Source organism: Rhinopithecus roxellana, chromosome 13, assembly GCF_007565055.1.
Source record: "Rhinopithecus roxellana isolate Shanxi Qingling chromosome 13, ASM756505v1, whole genome shotgun sequence".
Lineage (NCBI taxonomy): Eukaryota > Metazoa > Chordata > Mammalia > Primates > Cercopithecidae > Rhinopithecus > Rhinopithecus roxellana.
This window is the reverse complement of record NC_044561.1, coordinates 21,191,037-21,206,185: the sequence shown is the minus strand read 5'-3', so window position 1 is coordinate 21,206,185 and position 15,149 is coordinate 21,191,037. Positions and strand designations below refer to the sequence as shown.

The 15,149-nt window shown below is 51.6% G+C and overlaps 1 protein-coding gene across 9 annotated transcripts in view; it reads right to left on the bottom strand.

Moving 5' to 3' along the window:
* Window positions 1-15,149, bottom strand: part of AP1B1 (adaptor related protein complex 1 subunit beta 1) — a 62,473-nt gene that overhangs the window by 24,511 nt on the left and 22,813 nt on the right. For 8 of the 9 annotated variants that reach the window (XM_030914994.1, XM_030914995.1, XM_010359329.2 and 5 more), the window contains exons 3-8: window positions 12,690-12,795; window positions 8,907-9,042; window positions 7,509-7,754; window positions 5,199-5,389; window positions 3,406-3,627; window positions 221-341 (exon numbers count right to left, since the gene is read on the bottom strand). In XM_030914994.1, the coding sequence (XP_030770854.1) occupies window positions 221-341; window positions 3,406-3,627; window positions 5,199-5,389; window positions 7,509-7,754; window positions 8,907-9,042; window positions 12,690-12,795 (1,022 nt within the window). The remainder of the gene's footprint in view (window positions 1-220; window positions 342-3,405; window positions 3,628-5,198; window positions 5,390-7,508; window positions 7,755-8,906; window positions 9,043-12,689; window positions 12,796-15,149) is intronic. The other variant, XM_010359355.2, reaches the window with a different exon arrangement.

Here is a 15,149-nt window from a genome sequence, read left to right as displayed (position 1 = left end):
CTCCCAAAGTGCTGGGATTACAGGCGTAAGCCACCACGCCCGGCCTAAAAAAAACATCAGTTCTTTCACTTGCTTACGCAGCCCCATGTCCCATGCTGAACACTCTTCATGAGATAAACCGTTAATGGTAAGACTGGTCAGCTGGGCCAGAGCCCACAGTCTGGTGGTGGTGGAACAGTCACACACCAAGCCCATGCCCTGACCATCACACTCTGCTGACCTGGGCAATGTTGGCCTGGGAGGCCAGGCGGATCATGATGTCCAGTTTCTCCAGTTTCACGTAGATAGGGTCATTGTACTTCACGAAGAACACCTTCATCTCGTGCTTCAGGATCTCAGGCCTGATGGTGGGGCAGGATGCCCGAAGAGCAAAAAAGAAGGCTTAAGCCTCATGAGAAAAGGCCCTCCACATTTGCTGGGACATTTCTGAGGTCTGAGGTGGAGCCTGATGTTTTTGAAGGCAGAGTCACTGCCATGACTGCAAGCTCCTGGGCAGAGGGCCCAGCAACCAGCCTGAGCAAGGCTCTGACTGCTCCTGTGTGCCTGAGCACATCGTCAGAAGGCAGAGGGAGCGCAGTAAGAGAGGCTCACTCTCCAGAGGCAGCAGGCCCCCTGGGAAAGGCTTGCAAATCAGACAGATCTCAGTCCCAGTCCCAGCCTGTGACCTCAGGACTATTTCCTCACCCATGAAATGGGAATGATGCTGTACAGAAACACGTTACCACCGCAGGTCTGGGACTGCTAGCCTCAGAAGGCCGGGCACGTGGCAACTTGGATTTTGGAAGAGTTCTCACTGTTCCTTAAATGAGAAAGGTATTTAACTGTGCCTAGATCATTGTACAAAGAATACAGTTTATGCTGAACATATGCTTCCCTCCTGGGAGTCTGGAATTTGTGTAGGTGCTCCCAATAACAAGCCTGGGTGCCGAGTCTCAAGCAGGCTTTCCTGGGCAGAAACATTACACAAGTTGCCGCATTTTGCTGGGGGAGGAGTGTGCTCTGTGTGACTCCCCATGGGAAGGAGGAGGTACAAAAAAGCCTCTCATGGAATCCTCCAGACTGTCCTCTTCCCTATGACCCAGCCGGGCAGCCCTGCTCTGCTGCTGACAGATCTTTGCTGTGGGTATAGCTATCTGCTGAGTCCTGAGTGGGCGTGGCAGCTCGTGCCTGTCATCCTGGCACTTTGGGAGGTTGAAGCAGGAGGATCGCTTGAGCCCAAGACTTCAAGATCAGCCTCGGCAACACAGTGAGACCCTGTCTCAAAAAGAAAAAATATATTTAAAAAATATATGCTGAGTACTGTGAGCAGTGCTAGTGAATCCTGAGCATGAGGGTGGTCTTGGGACTCTGACACCAACACCGACCTAATCGGCCTGCTGTGAGAGTGAGACGAGAAGCATCTAGCATGATCGATGCCTGCCTCAGAGAAGGCATCACTAGGCAGGAGCTGTCACTAGCTGAGCCCTTTCACATGTGTCATTGTTCCTTCCTCAAAGGCAACATCCTTCTGCCTTCCGCCAGTATCACCCACCACATTCTTCCTGAACAAGGAAACTTCAGAGAGGGTGAGAGGCTGGCACTAGGTCACATGGCTAATGTCAGTAAGGACAGGAGTGGGGTGAGAATCACCTACCTCTGACTCCTACTCCTATGCCCTTCCAGACAGAAAGAAGGAAAGAAAAGGTACGAGGACAGATGGTGAGGAAGGGAGAAGACAGCACAGAGAGAAAGGAGAAAACTGGGTACTCCATGCTGCTGTGCACACTGCGGGGAGGTCCTGGCCAAGCAAGGAGCCTTTGTCATGCCCCACGGGAGAGGCAAGACCCCGAGCTGGGTAGCAGGAAGATGATTTCTGCAATTAGGACTTGCCAAAAGCTGCCCAATCACGTCTCAGGACCAGGGCAGGGCATGTCTCAGTGACGTGGACAACTTCTTTTTTTGTTGTTTTTTTTTCAGACAGAGTCTAGCTCTGTCATCCAGGCTGGAGTGCAGTGGCAGAATCTTGGCTCACTGCAACCTCCGCCTCCCAGGTTCACATGATTCTCCTGCCTCAGCCTCCTGAGTAGCTGGGACTACAGGCATGCGCCACCACGCCCGGCTAATTTTTGTATTTTTAGTAGAGACGGGGTTTCACCATGTTGGTCAGGCTGGTCTCGAACTCCTGACCTCACGATCCGCCCACCTCGGCCTCCCAAAGTGCTGGGATTACAGGTGTGAGCCACCGCGCCCTGCCCAACTTCTTAAGAGATTTACCATGTTAATTACAGCACAGGAAACCCTGCATGCTCATCTGCTCTACTAGTCACTATGTCACATTAAATCCGTGACTCTAGGGCACTGGTGTATAAAGACCCACACTACAACCAAGAAGCCCTAGTTTCATCCCTTGGTTTAGGAACTCAGAAGGCTTTCCCATATTTACCTCCCTAATCTCCCAATTCAACCAATATCTCTGGGTCCCCCCAGAGAGTACTAAGACCCAGACTGAAGCTACAACCAGGAGGACGTGCTGTCTTCCAAGAGAAAATTACTAATGAGGCCCCAGTTCTCTGTGTAGCCCCACTCCCAGCAACAGGGCCTGCTGTAACATATGAATGATCAATGGTCACTACTGTCAACTCCCCACTGCTGACTGAGCCATTTGACCAAAAGCTGCGAGGAGAACTCAAGGTCAATCCCCCTCTCCAGAGCTGCAGGGCTCCACCACTTAGAGCCACTTCAGAGGAAGAAGCGGATCATGCCATGAACCCTGCAGACCCAGCACTGCTCAATGGTTTTTCTGCTCTCGCCTACCCCCCACTACCAGACCGTGTGCCCTGGGAGCAGTGGCTCACTGCTCAGCCACTTCTCACGGGACGGAAGCGGGTAGCACAGCATTCGGAGTGAGTCCAATGTACCCCTCCCCCAGGCCTTGAGGCTCCAACCTCAGAGAGTTTGACTAGAGCTATGGACTCTCCCCCGAAGAAATGCGCAGATACACAAAATCTGACAGCCCATTTCAGGACAGCTCTGTGGACTAGGAAGACAATATCTAGTTTAATCACCAAGTTAGTCTTTACACAGCCTGCTTCCCAGTTAGGTTAAGCCAGGGCTTCTCAACCTCAGCACTGCTGACATTTCGGGCTGTACAGTTACTGTGAGGGGCTATTCTGTGCACTGCAGGATGCTGACCAGCATTCCTAGCCTCTGCCCACTAGATGCCAGGAGCATGCCCCCCTCAGCTGTGAAAACCAAAGTATCTCCAGATACCACCAAATATCCCTCAGGGGGCAAAGTTGCCCCTTTGGTTAAGCTATTTGAGACTTCCTGCATGGTGATAGGTCAGTTTACTTTGACAGCCCCCATTCCCGGCAGAAGAGGCTCCCCGAGGGGTATGCATGGATGTGTGTGTGGTGACCTCAGTACCTTTTCTGCACGATGAGATTGATGTTGCGCAGGGCCACGTACTGCAGCTCTGGCTCAGCTGACAGCAGTGTGACCAGGGGTGGGGCCAGCTTCTTGAGCAGCGTGCCGTAGTAGTCCAGGTCCTTAGACAACATCTCCATGAACTTCATCAGGACCTTCACAGCAGAGAGCACCACAGCGGAGTTGGCGTGGGAGAGCCTGGGGGTGACCCGCTCACAGATGCTGGGATCCGTCCATTCCAATGGGGCAAACAGGAAAGACAAAGGGAAACATCCTGTTTTTAGTTACCAAAATAGCATGTACAGGCCAGGCACAATAGTTCAAGTCCTGTAATCCCAGTACTTTGGGAGGTCGAGGCGGGTGGATCACTTGAGGTCAGGAGTTTGAGACAAGCCTGACCAACATGGTAAAACTCTGTCTCTACCAAAAAACACAAAAATTAGCTGGGCATGGTGGTGAGCACCTGTAGTCCCAGCTACTCGGGAGGTTGAGACATTAGGATCACTTGAACCCAGGAGGTGGAGGTTGCAGTGAGCCGAGATTGCGCCATTGCACTCCAGCTTGGGCAACAGAGTGAGACCCTGTCTCAAAAAAAAAAAAAAAAAAAAATAGCATGTCCAACCTGGGCAAAATCATGACACCCTTCTCTACTAAGAATAATTTTACACATTAGCTGAGTATGGTGGTGCACGCCTGTAGTCCCAGTTACTTGGGAGGCTGAGGCAGGAGGACTGCTTTGAGCCCAGGAGTTTGAGGCTGCAGTGAGCTGTGACTGTGCCACTGCACTCCGGCCTGGGTGACAGAGCGAGACCCTGACACAAACAAACAAACATGTTTTTTGTAGAAGAAAGATCTAAATCCTGGTTCTGCTGCCTGCTAACCCCCAGTAGGTTGAAATCACTCTGCACTTCAGTTTCCTCATCTATAGAATCAAGATGATGCTGCCTACTTCACAGGGTTGCTGGGGGCTTAACTGACATAATGCATATAAAAAACAAGGCCGGGTGAGGCTGAGGGGGGTGGATTGCTTGAGCCCAGGAGTTTGAGACTAGTCTGGGAAACACGGTGGAAACCTGTCTCTACAAAAAAAAATAAAAATAAAAATTAGCTGGGCACATTGGCATGCATCTGTAGTCCCAGGTACCTGGGAGAACTGATTGAGTCCCAGAGGTTGGGGCTGCAGCCCCAGCCTGGGGGAGAGAAACCCTGCCTCAAACAAACAAACAAAAAAGAACAAGCACAGTACTGGCACATAGTACATACTGTATAGATGGCAATTCCTCACTTCCTTGACTTGGAGGGCATCTTGTGGTTAAGACCATGACTCAGGTGAGCCCCAGCTGGGGGACCTGCACAATTCCCTCTACCTCTCTAAGTTGGAGCTCCCTCATCTAGAAAGCGAGGGATGATGATGAAAGTTGCATTAAAGACTAATGTGTGGAAAGCACCCGGCAGAGCCCCAGACACCCAGTGAGAATTCAATGAGCAGTGGCTCTGGCACTACCCATCTACTGAACTCAACAGAGGTGCCCTGGGCGTCTGCGAGCTCCCAGGCCAGGCCAGGCCTATGTCCACAGCAGGCACCGAGCTGACTGCCCAAGGCAGCTCTCCTGCCTGCCTGGCTCTGGAGAAGTGGGAAGCAGGCAGGCCTCCCTTTAGGCGTGTCTGAGGGTAGGTTGTGGGGCAAGGCACTAGAAAGGGGCCCACTAAGGCCTGAGGCCCAGTGCCTGGTTGGAGCCCCTGAGGACCAGGGTCCTCAGGCTGGGCTGGCAAGCAAGGGGCAGCCCGCTCACCTCTGGGCCTCGCGGTCGTCCTTGGGTGTATAGTTGGCCAAGCAGTCCAGGATGAAGATCTGGCCCCACTCGGTGCACTCGTTCAGGGCTGTCAGCAGCTTGTTGATGGACTGTGGGTTCAGATCGAGCAGGTTGCTGCTGGGGTGAGACTCGGCGATTTCTGAGAGTGCTGCCACCGCGTTGGCCACCACCTGGTTGAGAGGGTAGAAGGGGCAGAGGCTGGGGGTGCTGCTCACAGGCCACGGGGCAGTGGGCTAATGATGCTGGCTGGTCAGAGGTCAAATATCCTGAAAGGAATATGACCCAATGGGCAGGGTCTGGAGCTGCAACGAGACCCACTCCAAGCACTCACCCTGCTGACTCCTCTGCAAACTGGAACAAAAACAAGTGTGCCTGCCATTTAGAAAAACAAGAAAGATCTGGCTCCAAGTACCTAGCCATAGAAAGCATTCCCAGCTTCTTAACACAGCAGCCCCTGCCTACCAGCAACAGCAGCTCACTTCAATGCTTGTCAGCTGTGCTTCTCAGCGCTAGGGGATTCCTGCCGATCTCCTTGAGGCTACTGGAAGTGGATGGGGGCTGGAGAAGAGGGGCTTGCCAGGTGAAGCTCCAGGCCCTCAATCCATTTCCACTAGAGAGGTGTTTTTTTGTTTTTGTTTTTTATGAGACGGAGTTGTGCTGTCACCCAGGTTGGAGTGTACTGGTGTGATCTCAGCTCACTGCAACCTCCACCTCTTGGGTTCAAGTGTTTCTCATGCCTCAGCCTCCCGAGTAGCTGGGATTGATTACAGGCATGCACCACCACACCCGGCTAATTTTTGTATTTTTAGTAGAGATGGAGTCTCACCATGTTGGCCAGGCTGGTCTCAGACTCCTGACCTCAGGTGATCCTCCTGCCTCAGCTTCCCACAGTGCTAGGATTACAGGTGTGAGCCACTGCACATAGCCTGTTTTTGTCGTTGTTGTTGTTTTGATATGGAGTCTCGCTGTGTTGCCCAATCTGGAGTGCAGTGGTGCATCTTGGCTTACTGCAACCTCTGCCTCTCGGGCTCAAGCAATCCTCCTGCCTCAGCCTCCTGAGTAGCTGGGATTACAGGCATGCACCACCATGAGCAGCTAATTTTTGTATTTTTAGTAGGGATGGGTTTTCGCCATGTTAGCCAGGCTGGTCTTGAATTCCTGACCTCAGGTGATCCATCCACCTCAGCCTCCCAAAGTGCTGGGATTACAGGCATGTAATCCTCTATGAGCCACTGCGCCCAGCCTCAGGCAGCTGTTTTCGTTTTTTTTTTTTTTTTTTTGAGATGGAGTCTAGCTCTGCCACCAGGCTGGAGTACAGTGGTGCAACCTTGGCTCACTGCAATCTCTGACTCCCCGGGTTAAAGTTATTCTCCTGCTTCAGCTTCCTGAGTAGCTGGGATTACAGGCACATGCCACCACACCCAGCTAATTTTTGTATTTTGAGTAGAGACGGGGTTTCACCATGTTTGCCAGGATGGTCTCGATCTCCTGACCTTGTGATCCACCTGCCTCAGCCTCCCAAAGTGCTGGGATTGTAAGTGTGAGCCACCGTACCCAGTCCAGGCAGCTGTTTTTAAGTGTGTTCTGCATTGTTTCCAACTTTTCTCTGTGAACCATCCAGTGCTCCAGTGCCCATCTCTGTACTGGCTGCTCAGTACTATGTATGGCAGTTGCTCAGTGTTTCTGCTCAGATTGGGGGATGGCGGGGTTTGTGCATTCATTTTAAACATTCGTTTTAAATGGGCCCTACCAAACTGCTGCCACCACCATGGGTAAGGAGACTGTGGAGTTCCGCATCCAGCTACATCCTGATATCCTATCTTCCAGGCTATGCTACTTCCAGGGTGACCCTCTACAACCCAGCAAAGATGGGGGAAGGGAAGAGCACCACACATGCAGCATATGTCTTGGTGAGAAGACAGCAACAATAACAGTGACTAGAAGGGGAAGGAGGGCACTAGTATTGATTGCGCACCATATACCAGGCCATCCCAGGCATGTCACCTTCACAGCACTCCTGCCAGCCATGTAGAATTAGATCCATCTCACTGATGAAGAAAAGAGAGCCTAGGCAGCTTGCCCCAGGTTGCGCAGCTAGTCAGAGAGTGAGGAGAAGGGAATCCAGGTCTAGCTCCCTCCAAAGAGGGTGCGTGAACCACCACAAGGCACAAGAACAACTGGCACCCCCAGCCAGGCTCTGACCAGGTACTCGGGAATGCCTGGTGACGGGTCAAGCCAATGTCTTCCCAAGCAACCCAGGAGGTAGTACGGTGGGTGGCAGTGGCTTACCATGGGGTTAGAGTCAGAGATGAGGTCTTTAAGGGTGTCCAGGAAGCCCTGGTCCTCCACTAGCTGGGCGTTGATGTCATGGAGCTTGGCCACGCACACAGCTGCTGTCTTGCGCACATACGGATCCTCGTCCTTCAGGCACTTCCGGAGTGGCTCGCATAGGTACTCTGTGATCTTGTCAACACGGATGCAGCCCATGGTCCGCACTGCCAGGGCTCGGATGAGGGGGTTGGGGTCCTCACAGTCCTGAGAGGAACCAGCCATTGGCCAGGGCAGGGGTGGGATGAGCCATCTGTGGGCTTCATATTCTCCCTGGCCTGCAGCTCTGAGCCCTGCTAGGCTGAGCAACATCAGATGGCTGCTATGGATCTCCACCAACTACAGCCAACAGCAGCAAAAGTAAATGCTATGTAACTGGCACCCATGCCAGCTCTGCACACTGTCTCCTCTGATCCTCACAGTAGAAATACAATACTGGGCCAGGCGCGGTGGCTCAAGCCTGTAATCCCAGCACTTTGGGAGGCCGAGACGGGCGGATCACAAGGTCAGGAGATCGAGACCATCCTGGCTAATACGGTGAAACCCCGTCTCTACTAAAGAATACAAAAAACTAGCCGGGCAACAAGGCAGGCGCCTGTAGTCCCAGCTACTTGGGAGGCTGAGGCAGGAGAATGGCGTGAACCTAGGAGGCGGAGCTTGCAGTGAGCTGAGATCCGGCCACCGCACTCTAGGCTGGGCGACAGAGCCAGACTCCGTCTCAAAAAAAAAAAAGAAATACAATACTGGTCTCATTTTACAGATGATGAAACTGAGGCTCTCAGGAAGGCTGGGAGCTCATCTGAAGCCACAGAGCAGAGCTGTGATTCAAATCCACATCCATCTAGCATCACAGCCCTCGGCCTTTCCACTGGGCCACAGAAGCCTCATTTCCCATATCTGAGCACGGTCAGGGGAGCTAAGGTTCTAAAGGTACACAAATTCACAGGTACTAAACATTAGGAGAAAATAAAATTAAAATATAGGTGCACAGAGCTGACAATTTAATCTGAAGGACAGAAAATGGAGAAAGCAGCAGTCTAGAAGGGGAACAGAGAAGCCCTCGGACACCTGCTGATTCCTGCCCTGGCAAAGCATGCAGGGCAAGGCCCAATCAGGGTGGGGAGGGGATCAACAGGCCTGGCAGGACCTCACACAGGAGAGTTAGGCAGGGTCCTTAGCATTTGATTTTCTGGAGAGTGGGAGCCCTCTGCTGGAGGAAGAGGCCTGCAGGCTGGGCGGGCACGGGCAGTCTGAAGGTCTGGACTCCATCCAGCGCCACAGGGTCCCACCCCCAAGAGACTGAGTGGAGACAGAGCCTTAAGCACCCCACGTCCCCACGCCCACCAAGCTCCTGCTCACCTTCACAAAGGTGTTGACGGCCATAATGGCCATGTCAGGCTGACTCTTGGCGTAATTCATCAGGTAGAGGTATACCAGCTTCTTCAGCTCCAGGTTGTCAGTCTGCATGCAGTTGACCACATCGGGGAAGAGGGCACTGGAAGGTCAAAATGGTGTCAGCATGGGAAAGGCTGAAGAAAGGAAGAGGAAGATTTTCAGGCTGCTAACTAGTGGGTGAGAGGACAGTGGGTAGGAGAGAAAGGAGAGACACACTGGACTTCCTGGTAAAAGAGAGGGTTTCAGCTGTGCTGTTAACAATCAACACCTATTGATAGAAAGGGAATCCCAAAGGGTAATTTTAAAAGCAGAAAAGTCCTTGGTTCTTTTCATATAGTTCAAACATGAGTTCTGGAGCCCGTCAAACCCACCACTGCCTCTTGATAGCTATATGACGTTGGAGAAATTCCTTTGTCACCTGCCCCCTTGCCCTGAGTCTCAATTTCCTAACTTGCAAGAATGGTGCAACAGAAACTCACTTCACAGGGCCTTTATGATAACTGAGTGAGACAACATACTTAGGTATCTGGTCCTTGATATCTGGGAGGTACTGAGTAAATGAAAATGATTTTTTCTCCCTCTCTGATACTTAACGTGGCCCCTTACATTGGGCTGCTGGTTCTGGAGGGTCGCAGGGAAGCAGGATGGTTCACGCTGCTTTCACCACAAGCTCTGGCACCCAGTAAGAACCAGCACGGCATACATGGAGCACACACCATACACCAGGCTTGGTGCTAAGAGCTTTACATACTTGATCTCATTTAACTGCCCTTAGAAGTCAGGGAATGGGCCGGGCGCGGTGGCTCAAGCCTGTAATCCCAGCACTTTGGGAGGCCGAGACGGGCGGATCACGAGGTCAGGAGATCGAGACCATCCTGGCTAACACGGTGAAACCCCGTCTCTACTAAAAATACAAAAACTAGCCGGGCGAGGTGGCGGGCGCCTGTAGTCCCAGCTACTCGGGAGGCTGAGGCAGGAGAATGGCGGAAACCCGGGAGGCGGAGCTTGCAGTGAGCTGAGATCTGGCCACTGCACTCCAGTCCGGGCGACAGAGCGAGACTCCGCCTCAAAAAAAAAAAAAAAAAAAAAAAAAAAAAAAAAAAAAAAAAAAAAAAAAAAGAAGTCAGGGAATGATCCCCATTTCACAGAATACTGAGGTTCACAAATGTCAAATAACCTGCCTGGAGGAGCCAGGTCTGAGAACAAGGTCCATGCTCATAACCAGGTGGTACCCGTGGTCCCAGAATCACAGGCCTTCTTAAGACACGAAATTTGGTTAGAGATCAATTTTCTATCTCTGGAATGATCATATTCCCTCCTCTCAATTCTTATGTGTTTACAGGAAAGGACGTGTCAACATAGAGAATTATGAGGTCAAAGTGAACTTCCTGAGCCCCAACAGGCAGGAGTCCTGCCAAAGCCAAAATGTATCACCTTGGAAGATGATGCACGAAGAAGAATGGGGAGGACGGAGGAGGAAAAACTGCTGATGAGGCTGACTCGCTCTTTGGGGCCCGTCATATCAGCAAAGCCAGCTCTTTTGAGATAGAAGAACAAAGATGTTTCTCCTCTGTGAGGAGGTGACAGTGGTGTTCTGGGTGAAGGAAAGCAGCTTTGTCCTGGAAGGAATCTGACTTGGAAGGAGGCCCAGTTGTCCAGCAGGCGCCCGCTCCCTTTCTGCTCTGGCTTCCAAAGAGCTCTCTGCAAAGCTCCTTCCCAGAGCTGCTGGCAGGGGGTCCTTGCTGGGGGGCAATCCATGGGGACATCTGGAGCAGTGGGAGCCTATCTTGGGACCTGGACGGGAGCTGCTCCACTTCAGCACCCAACCTATGAGGCACATGGCTAGGCACCACGAGGCCATGAGTGAAAGCAGCCTGGATTTGGATTTCAGAAGAACTGGGCTTGAGTCCTAGTTCTGCCACAAACCATGTGACTCTTAGGCAGTTTTTATTTCCTTGGCAGTGAAACTGTCATTACCTATAATATGGGAATTGTAAGGAACTACTGAGAAAACAAATCTCAAAATGTTCTGTGCAGACTCTCAAATACTGTGCAAATATTAAGCTGTTACAAAATCTAGTCTCTGCCTTTGAGATTTTACAATCTGGTGAGCAGGTAAACACAAGTATACATAACAAGAGAACAGTCTCAATTTAATGCTGGGTGATGGGAACAGAAAGCAAATGCTTTGAGTTTGAGGTAGTGGGTTGGGGTGATGAGGGAAGGAAACATGGGGAAGGCAGATCTTGAATGGGTTTTTTTTTTTTTGAGACAGAGTCTCACTGTCGCCCAGGCTGGAGTGCAATGGCGTGATCTTGGCTCACTGTAACCTTCGCCTCTTGGGTTCCAGCAATTCTCTGCCTCAGCCTCCCGAGTAGCTGGGATTACAGGCGCCTGCCACCATGCTCGGCTAATTTTTGTATTTTTAGTAGAGACAGGGTTTCATCATGTTGGCCAGGCTGGTCTTGAACTCCTGACCTCGTGATCCACCCACCTCGGCCTCCCAAAGTGCTGGGATTACAGGTGTGAGCCATCGTGCCCAGCCTCAAATGGGTTTTTAAAGATGGGCAGACAAGCTGCGTCACTGGGCACTCCCACAGGGGAAGCATGAGCCAAGGTGCAGCAGCCACTCTACACACGACCTGCTTTAGCCATCAGGTGCAACAGAGGCTGCACACCGGTGACAAAGTGGAGAAATCCAATCTGCACGTGTGTTTTATTTGCACCACACAGTGTTTAATATCATCTGGCCACTTAAGACAGGGAGATTTAAAATGAAAAATCCAGATTTCTCTTTTATTTTTTTGAGACGTATTCTTGCTCTGTAACTTGGGCTAGAGTGCAGTGGCACAATCTCGGCTAACTGCAATCTCTGCCTCTCAGGTTCAAGCAATTCTCCTGCCTCAGCCTCCCGAGTAGCTGAGATTACAGGCGTGCGCCACCACACACAGCTAATTTTTGTTTTTTTTTTTTTTGAGACGGAGTCTCGCTCTGTCGCCCAGGCTGGAGTGCAGTGGCCGGATCTCAGCTCACTGCAAGCTCCGCCTCCCGGGTTCACGCCATTCTCCTGCCTCAGCCTCCCGAGTAGCTGGGACTACAGGCGCCCGCCACCTCGCCCAGCTAGTTTTTTGTATTTTTTAGTAGAGACAGGGTTTCACCGTGTTAGCCAGGATGGTCTCGATCTCCTGACCTCGTGATCCGCCCGTCTCGGCCTCCCAAAGTGCTGGGATTACAGGCTTGAGCCACCACGCCCGGCCTAATTTTTGTATTTTTAGTAGAGACGGGATTTCACCATATTGGCCAGGCTGGTGTCAAACTCCTGACCTTGTGATCCACCCAACTGAGCCTCCCAAAGTGCTAGGATTACAGGTGTGAGCCACCACGCCTGGCCCAGATTTCCCATTCTTTTTAAAAACCAGAAGACCTGGCCACACTGGGTTCTCTTCCCCAGCCAGCAATGATCCTCTGAAGTTTCTGAGAGGGTTCAGGCTACACCCACTGCACCACGTGCTTCCTTTCCCACCTACTCCAGTTAACTCACTCCATCACCACCTGACCTGCCAGCATCTGGGCTCCTGATTCCTGTGTAAACAAAACCTTCGACTGGGAAGAAAGTTTTACGAAGGGAGCTGTATGAGGGGAGACATGGGTCCCTAGACACCCGAAGGGAGAGACTGAAGTGGACCCCAGCTATAAACCCTCCCCTGTCAGCCGCCTCCAGATGCCACCAGGCCTACTCCTGCACACCTGACATCTTTGCCCACGGTCATCGATGCAATCACTTTCTTCACTGCCTCCTTCTTCTTCTCCTTCTTGTCACTGTTGAGCTCTGCCTTCAGCTCGAAGATCTCCCCTAAGGAAAGGAGGCAAGCATGAGCGATCCCTCCCTACCCTGGCAGGGGACAATTCCCAGTATCTAACTTCCAAAAGAGCCGGAGGGAGGCACGTAAGACACCCTATGCTGTTGGTGAGGGCAGCTTCAGGCGCCTGGCCTCAGGTGGGCCAGGCAACAGTGAGGGACGACTGTTAGGATAGGAATTAACAAGATGGAAGCTTGGAGGCCGGGGGCAGTTGCTCACACCTGTAATCCCAGCACTTTAAGAGGCTGAGGATCAGCTGGGCATCCTGGCGCATGACTGTAATCCCAGCACTTTGGTAGGCTGAGGAAGCCGGATCACGAGGTCAGGAGATGGAGACCATCCTGGCTAACATAGTGAAACCTCGTCTCTACTAAAATACAAAAAATTAGCCGGATGTGGTGGTGCGTGCCAGCTACTCGGGAGGCTAGGGCAGGGGAATCGCTTGAATCCAGAAGGTGGAGGTTGCAGTGAGGCAAGATGGCGCCACTAAACTCCAGCCTGGTAACAGGGCAAGACTCCATCTCAAAGAAAAAAAAAAAAAGGAAAGAAAAGAGGCTGAGGACTACTTGAGCCCAGGAGCTTGAGATTAGCCTGGGTAATATAGTGAGACCTCGTTTCTACAAAAAATTTTTTTTAATTAGCTGCGTGTGGTGGCAAGTGCCTGCTGTGCCAGCTACTCTGGAGGCTGAGGCTGGAGAATCATTTGAACCCAGAGGTCGAGGCTGCCGTGAGCCATGACACCACTATACTCCAGCCTGGGGGATACAAGGTGAGACCTTGTCTCCAAAAAAAGAAAAGAAGTTTAGAGGCCACTCTGGATTGAAGCAACAGGAACCACAGAAGCTACAAAGATTCTAGGGAAGACAAAAGCATCAAAAACATGATGGCAGGCTCTGCTCAGCTAGAGAGCTAAAAACACAGTGGAAGGTAAAGCTGTCCTCAGCTACCTTCACTCAACCAAAGGCCCTTAAAAGGCTCAGTGCAATAGAACCTGAGTACTTAAGGCTTGCAGGGAGAGGGCAGGATTTGTGGATTCCCACATGGAGGCCTTTCCTGTTTTCCTGAAACCTCTAATTAAAACAGCTTGCTCAGGGTTTCACTTCCTGAGACACAAGTGGTTGCTCAGCTCTGAAAATGGGAATTCAGCTGCTCCATGAGAGCTCAAGCATGTAATCAATTGTTCTGAGGAACTTGATGATGTGAAAAAAACTAATGAGGAAGTAGGGTTGTCTGGCCCTGCCATGGACAAAGTCAGGACCCCAATAATAGGTTAGAAGGGCAGATGTCATTTCCTGACCCCTTCTCTTTTTTTATTTTTTTGAGACAGAGTCTTGCTCTGTTGCCCAGGCTGGAGTGCAGTGGCCCCATCTCGGCTCACTGCAACCTCTGCCTCCCGGATTCCAGCAATTCTCCTGCCTCAGCATACAGGGTAGCTGGGACTACATGCGTGCGCCATCATGCCCGACTAATTTTTGTATTTTTAGTACAGACGGGGTTTCACCATGTTGGCTAGGCTGGTCTTGAACTGACCTCATGATCCGCCTGCCTGGGCCTCCCAAAGCGCTGGGATTACAGGCATGAGCCACCACGCCTGGACTTTTTTATTTATTTTTTATTTTTTTGAGACAAAGTCTCACTCTGTCACCCAGGTTGGAGTGGAGCCGTGCGATCTCAGCTCACCGCAACCTCTGCCTCCCGGGCTCAAGCAATTCTCCTGCTTCAGCCTCCCAAATAGCTGGAACTACAGGTGGGCACCATCATACCCTCCTAATTTTTGTATTTTTAGTAGAGACTGGGTTTCGCCATGTTGGCCAGGCTGGTCTTGAACTCCTGACTTCAGGTGATCCACCCGCCTCAGCCTCCCAAAGTGCTGGGATTACAGGCGTGAGCCACCATGCCTGGCCCCTCTGAGCCCTTCTCTGAGCCCAGTCCCATACTAACTTGTTCCCACACATATTCTTATTTCATCCTCACAACTCTGCATTTCCCTCCATTTTGCAGTGAGCAAATGGAGGCTGTCAGAGGCTCAGTAATGTATATCCAATGCCGGCAGGTGGTAGGGCTGAAATTGAAAACCAGGTCTGCCAGCTCCAAAGCCCATGCTCTTAATCCCTATGCTTGGGCCTACCCAAGATACTCACTTTGCTCTCCTGAACCTGTTTCCTTGTTTCTTTGGCTGGGGCACTGAACCCAGGAATGTCTCTCCACACATCTCCCTTCCCAAAAGAAACCCACTAAAAAACCCCACCCCCAAAATACAAAAATTAGCTGGGCATGGTGGCAGATGCCTGTAGTCCCAGCTACTTGGGAGAATGGCTTGAACCCAGGAGACTGCAGTGAGCAGAGA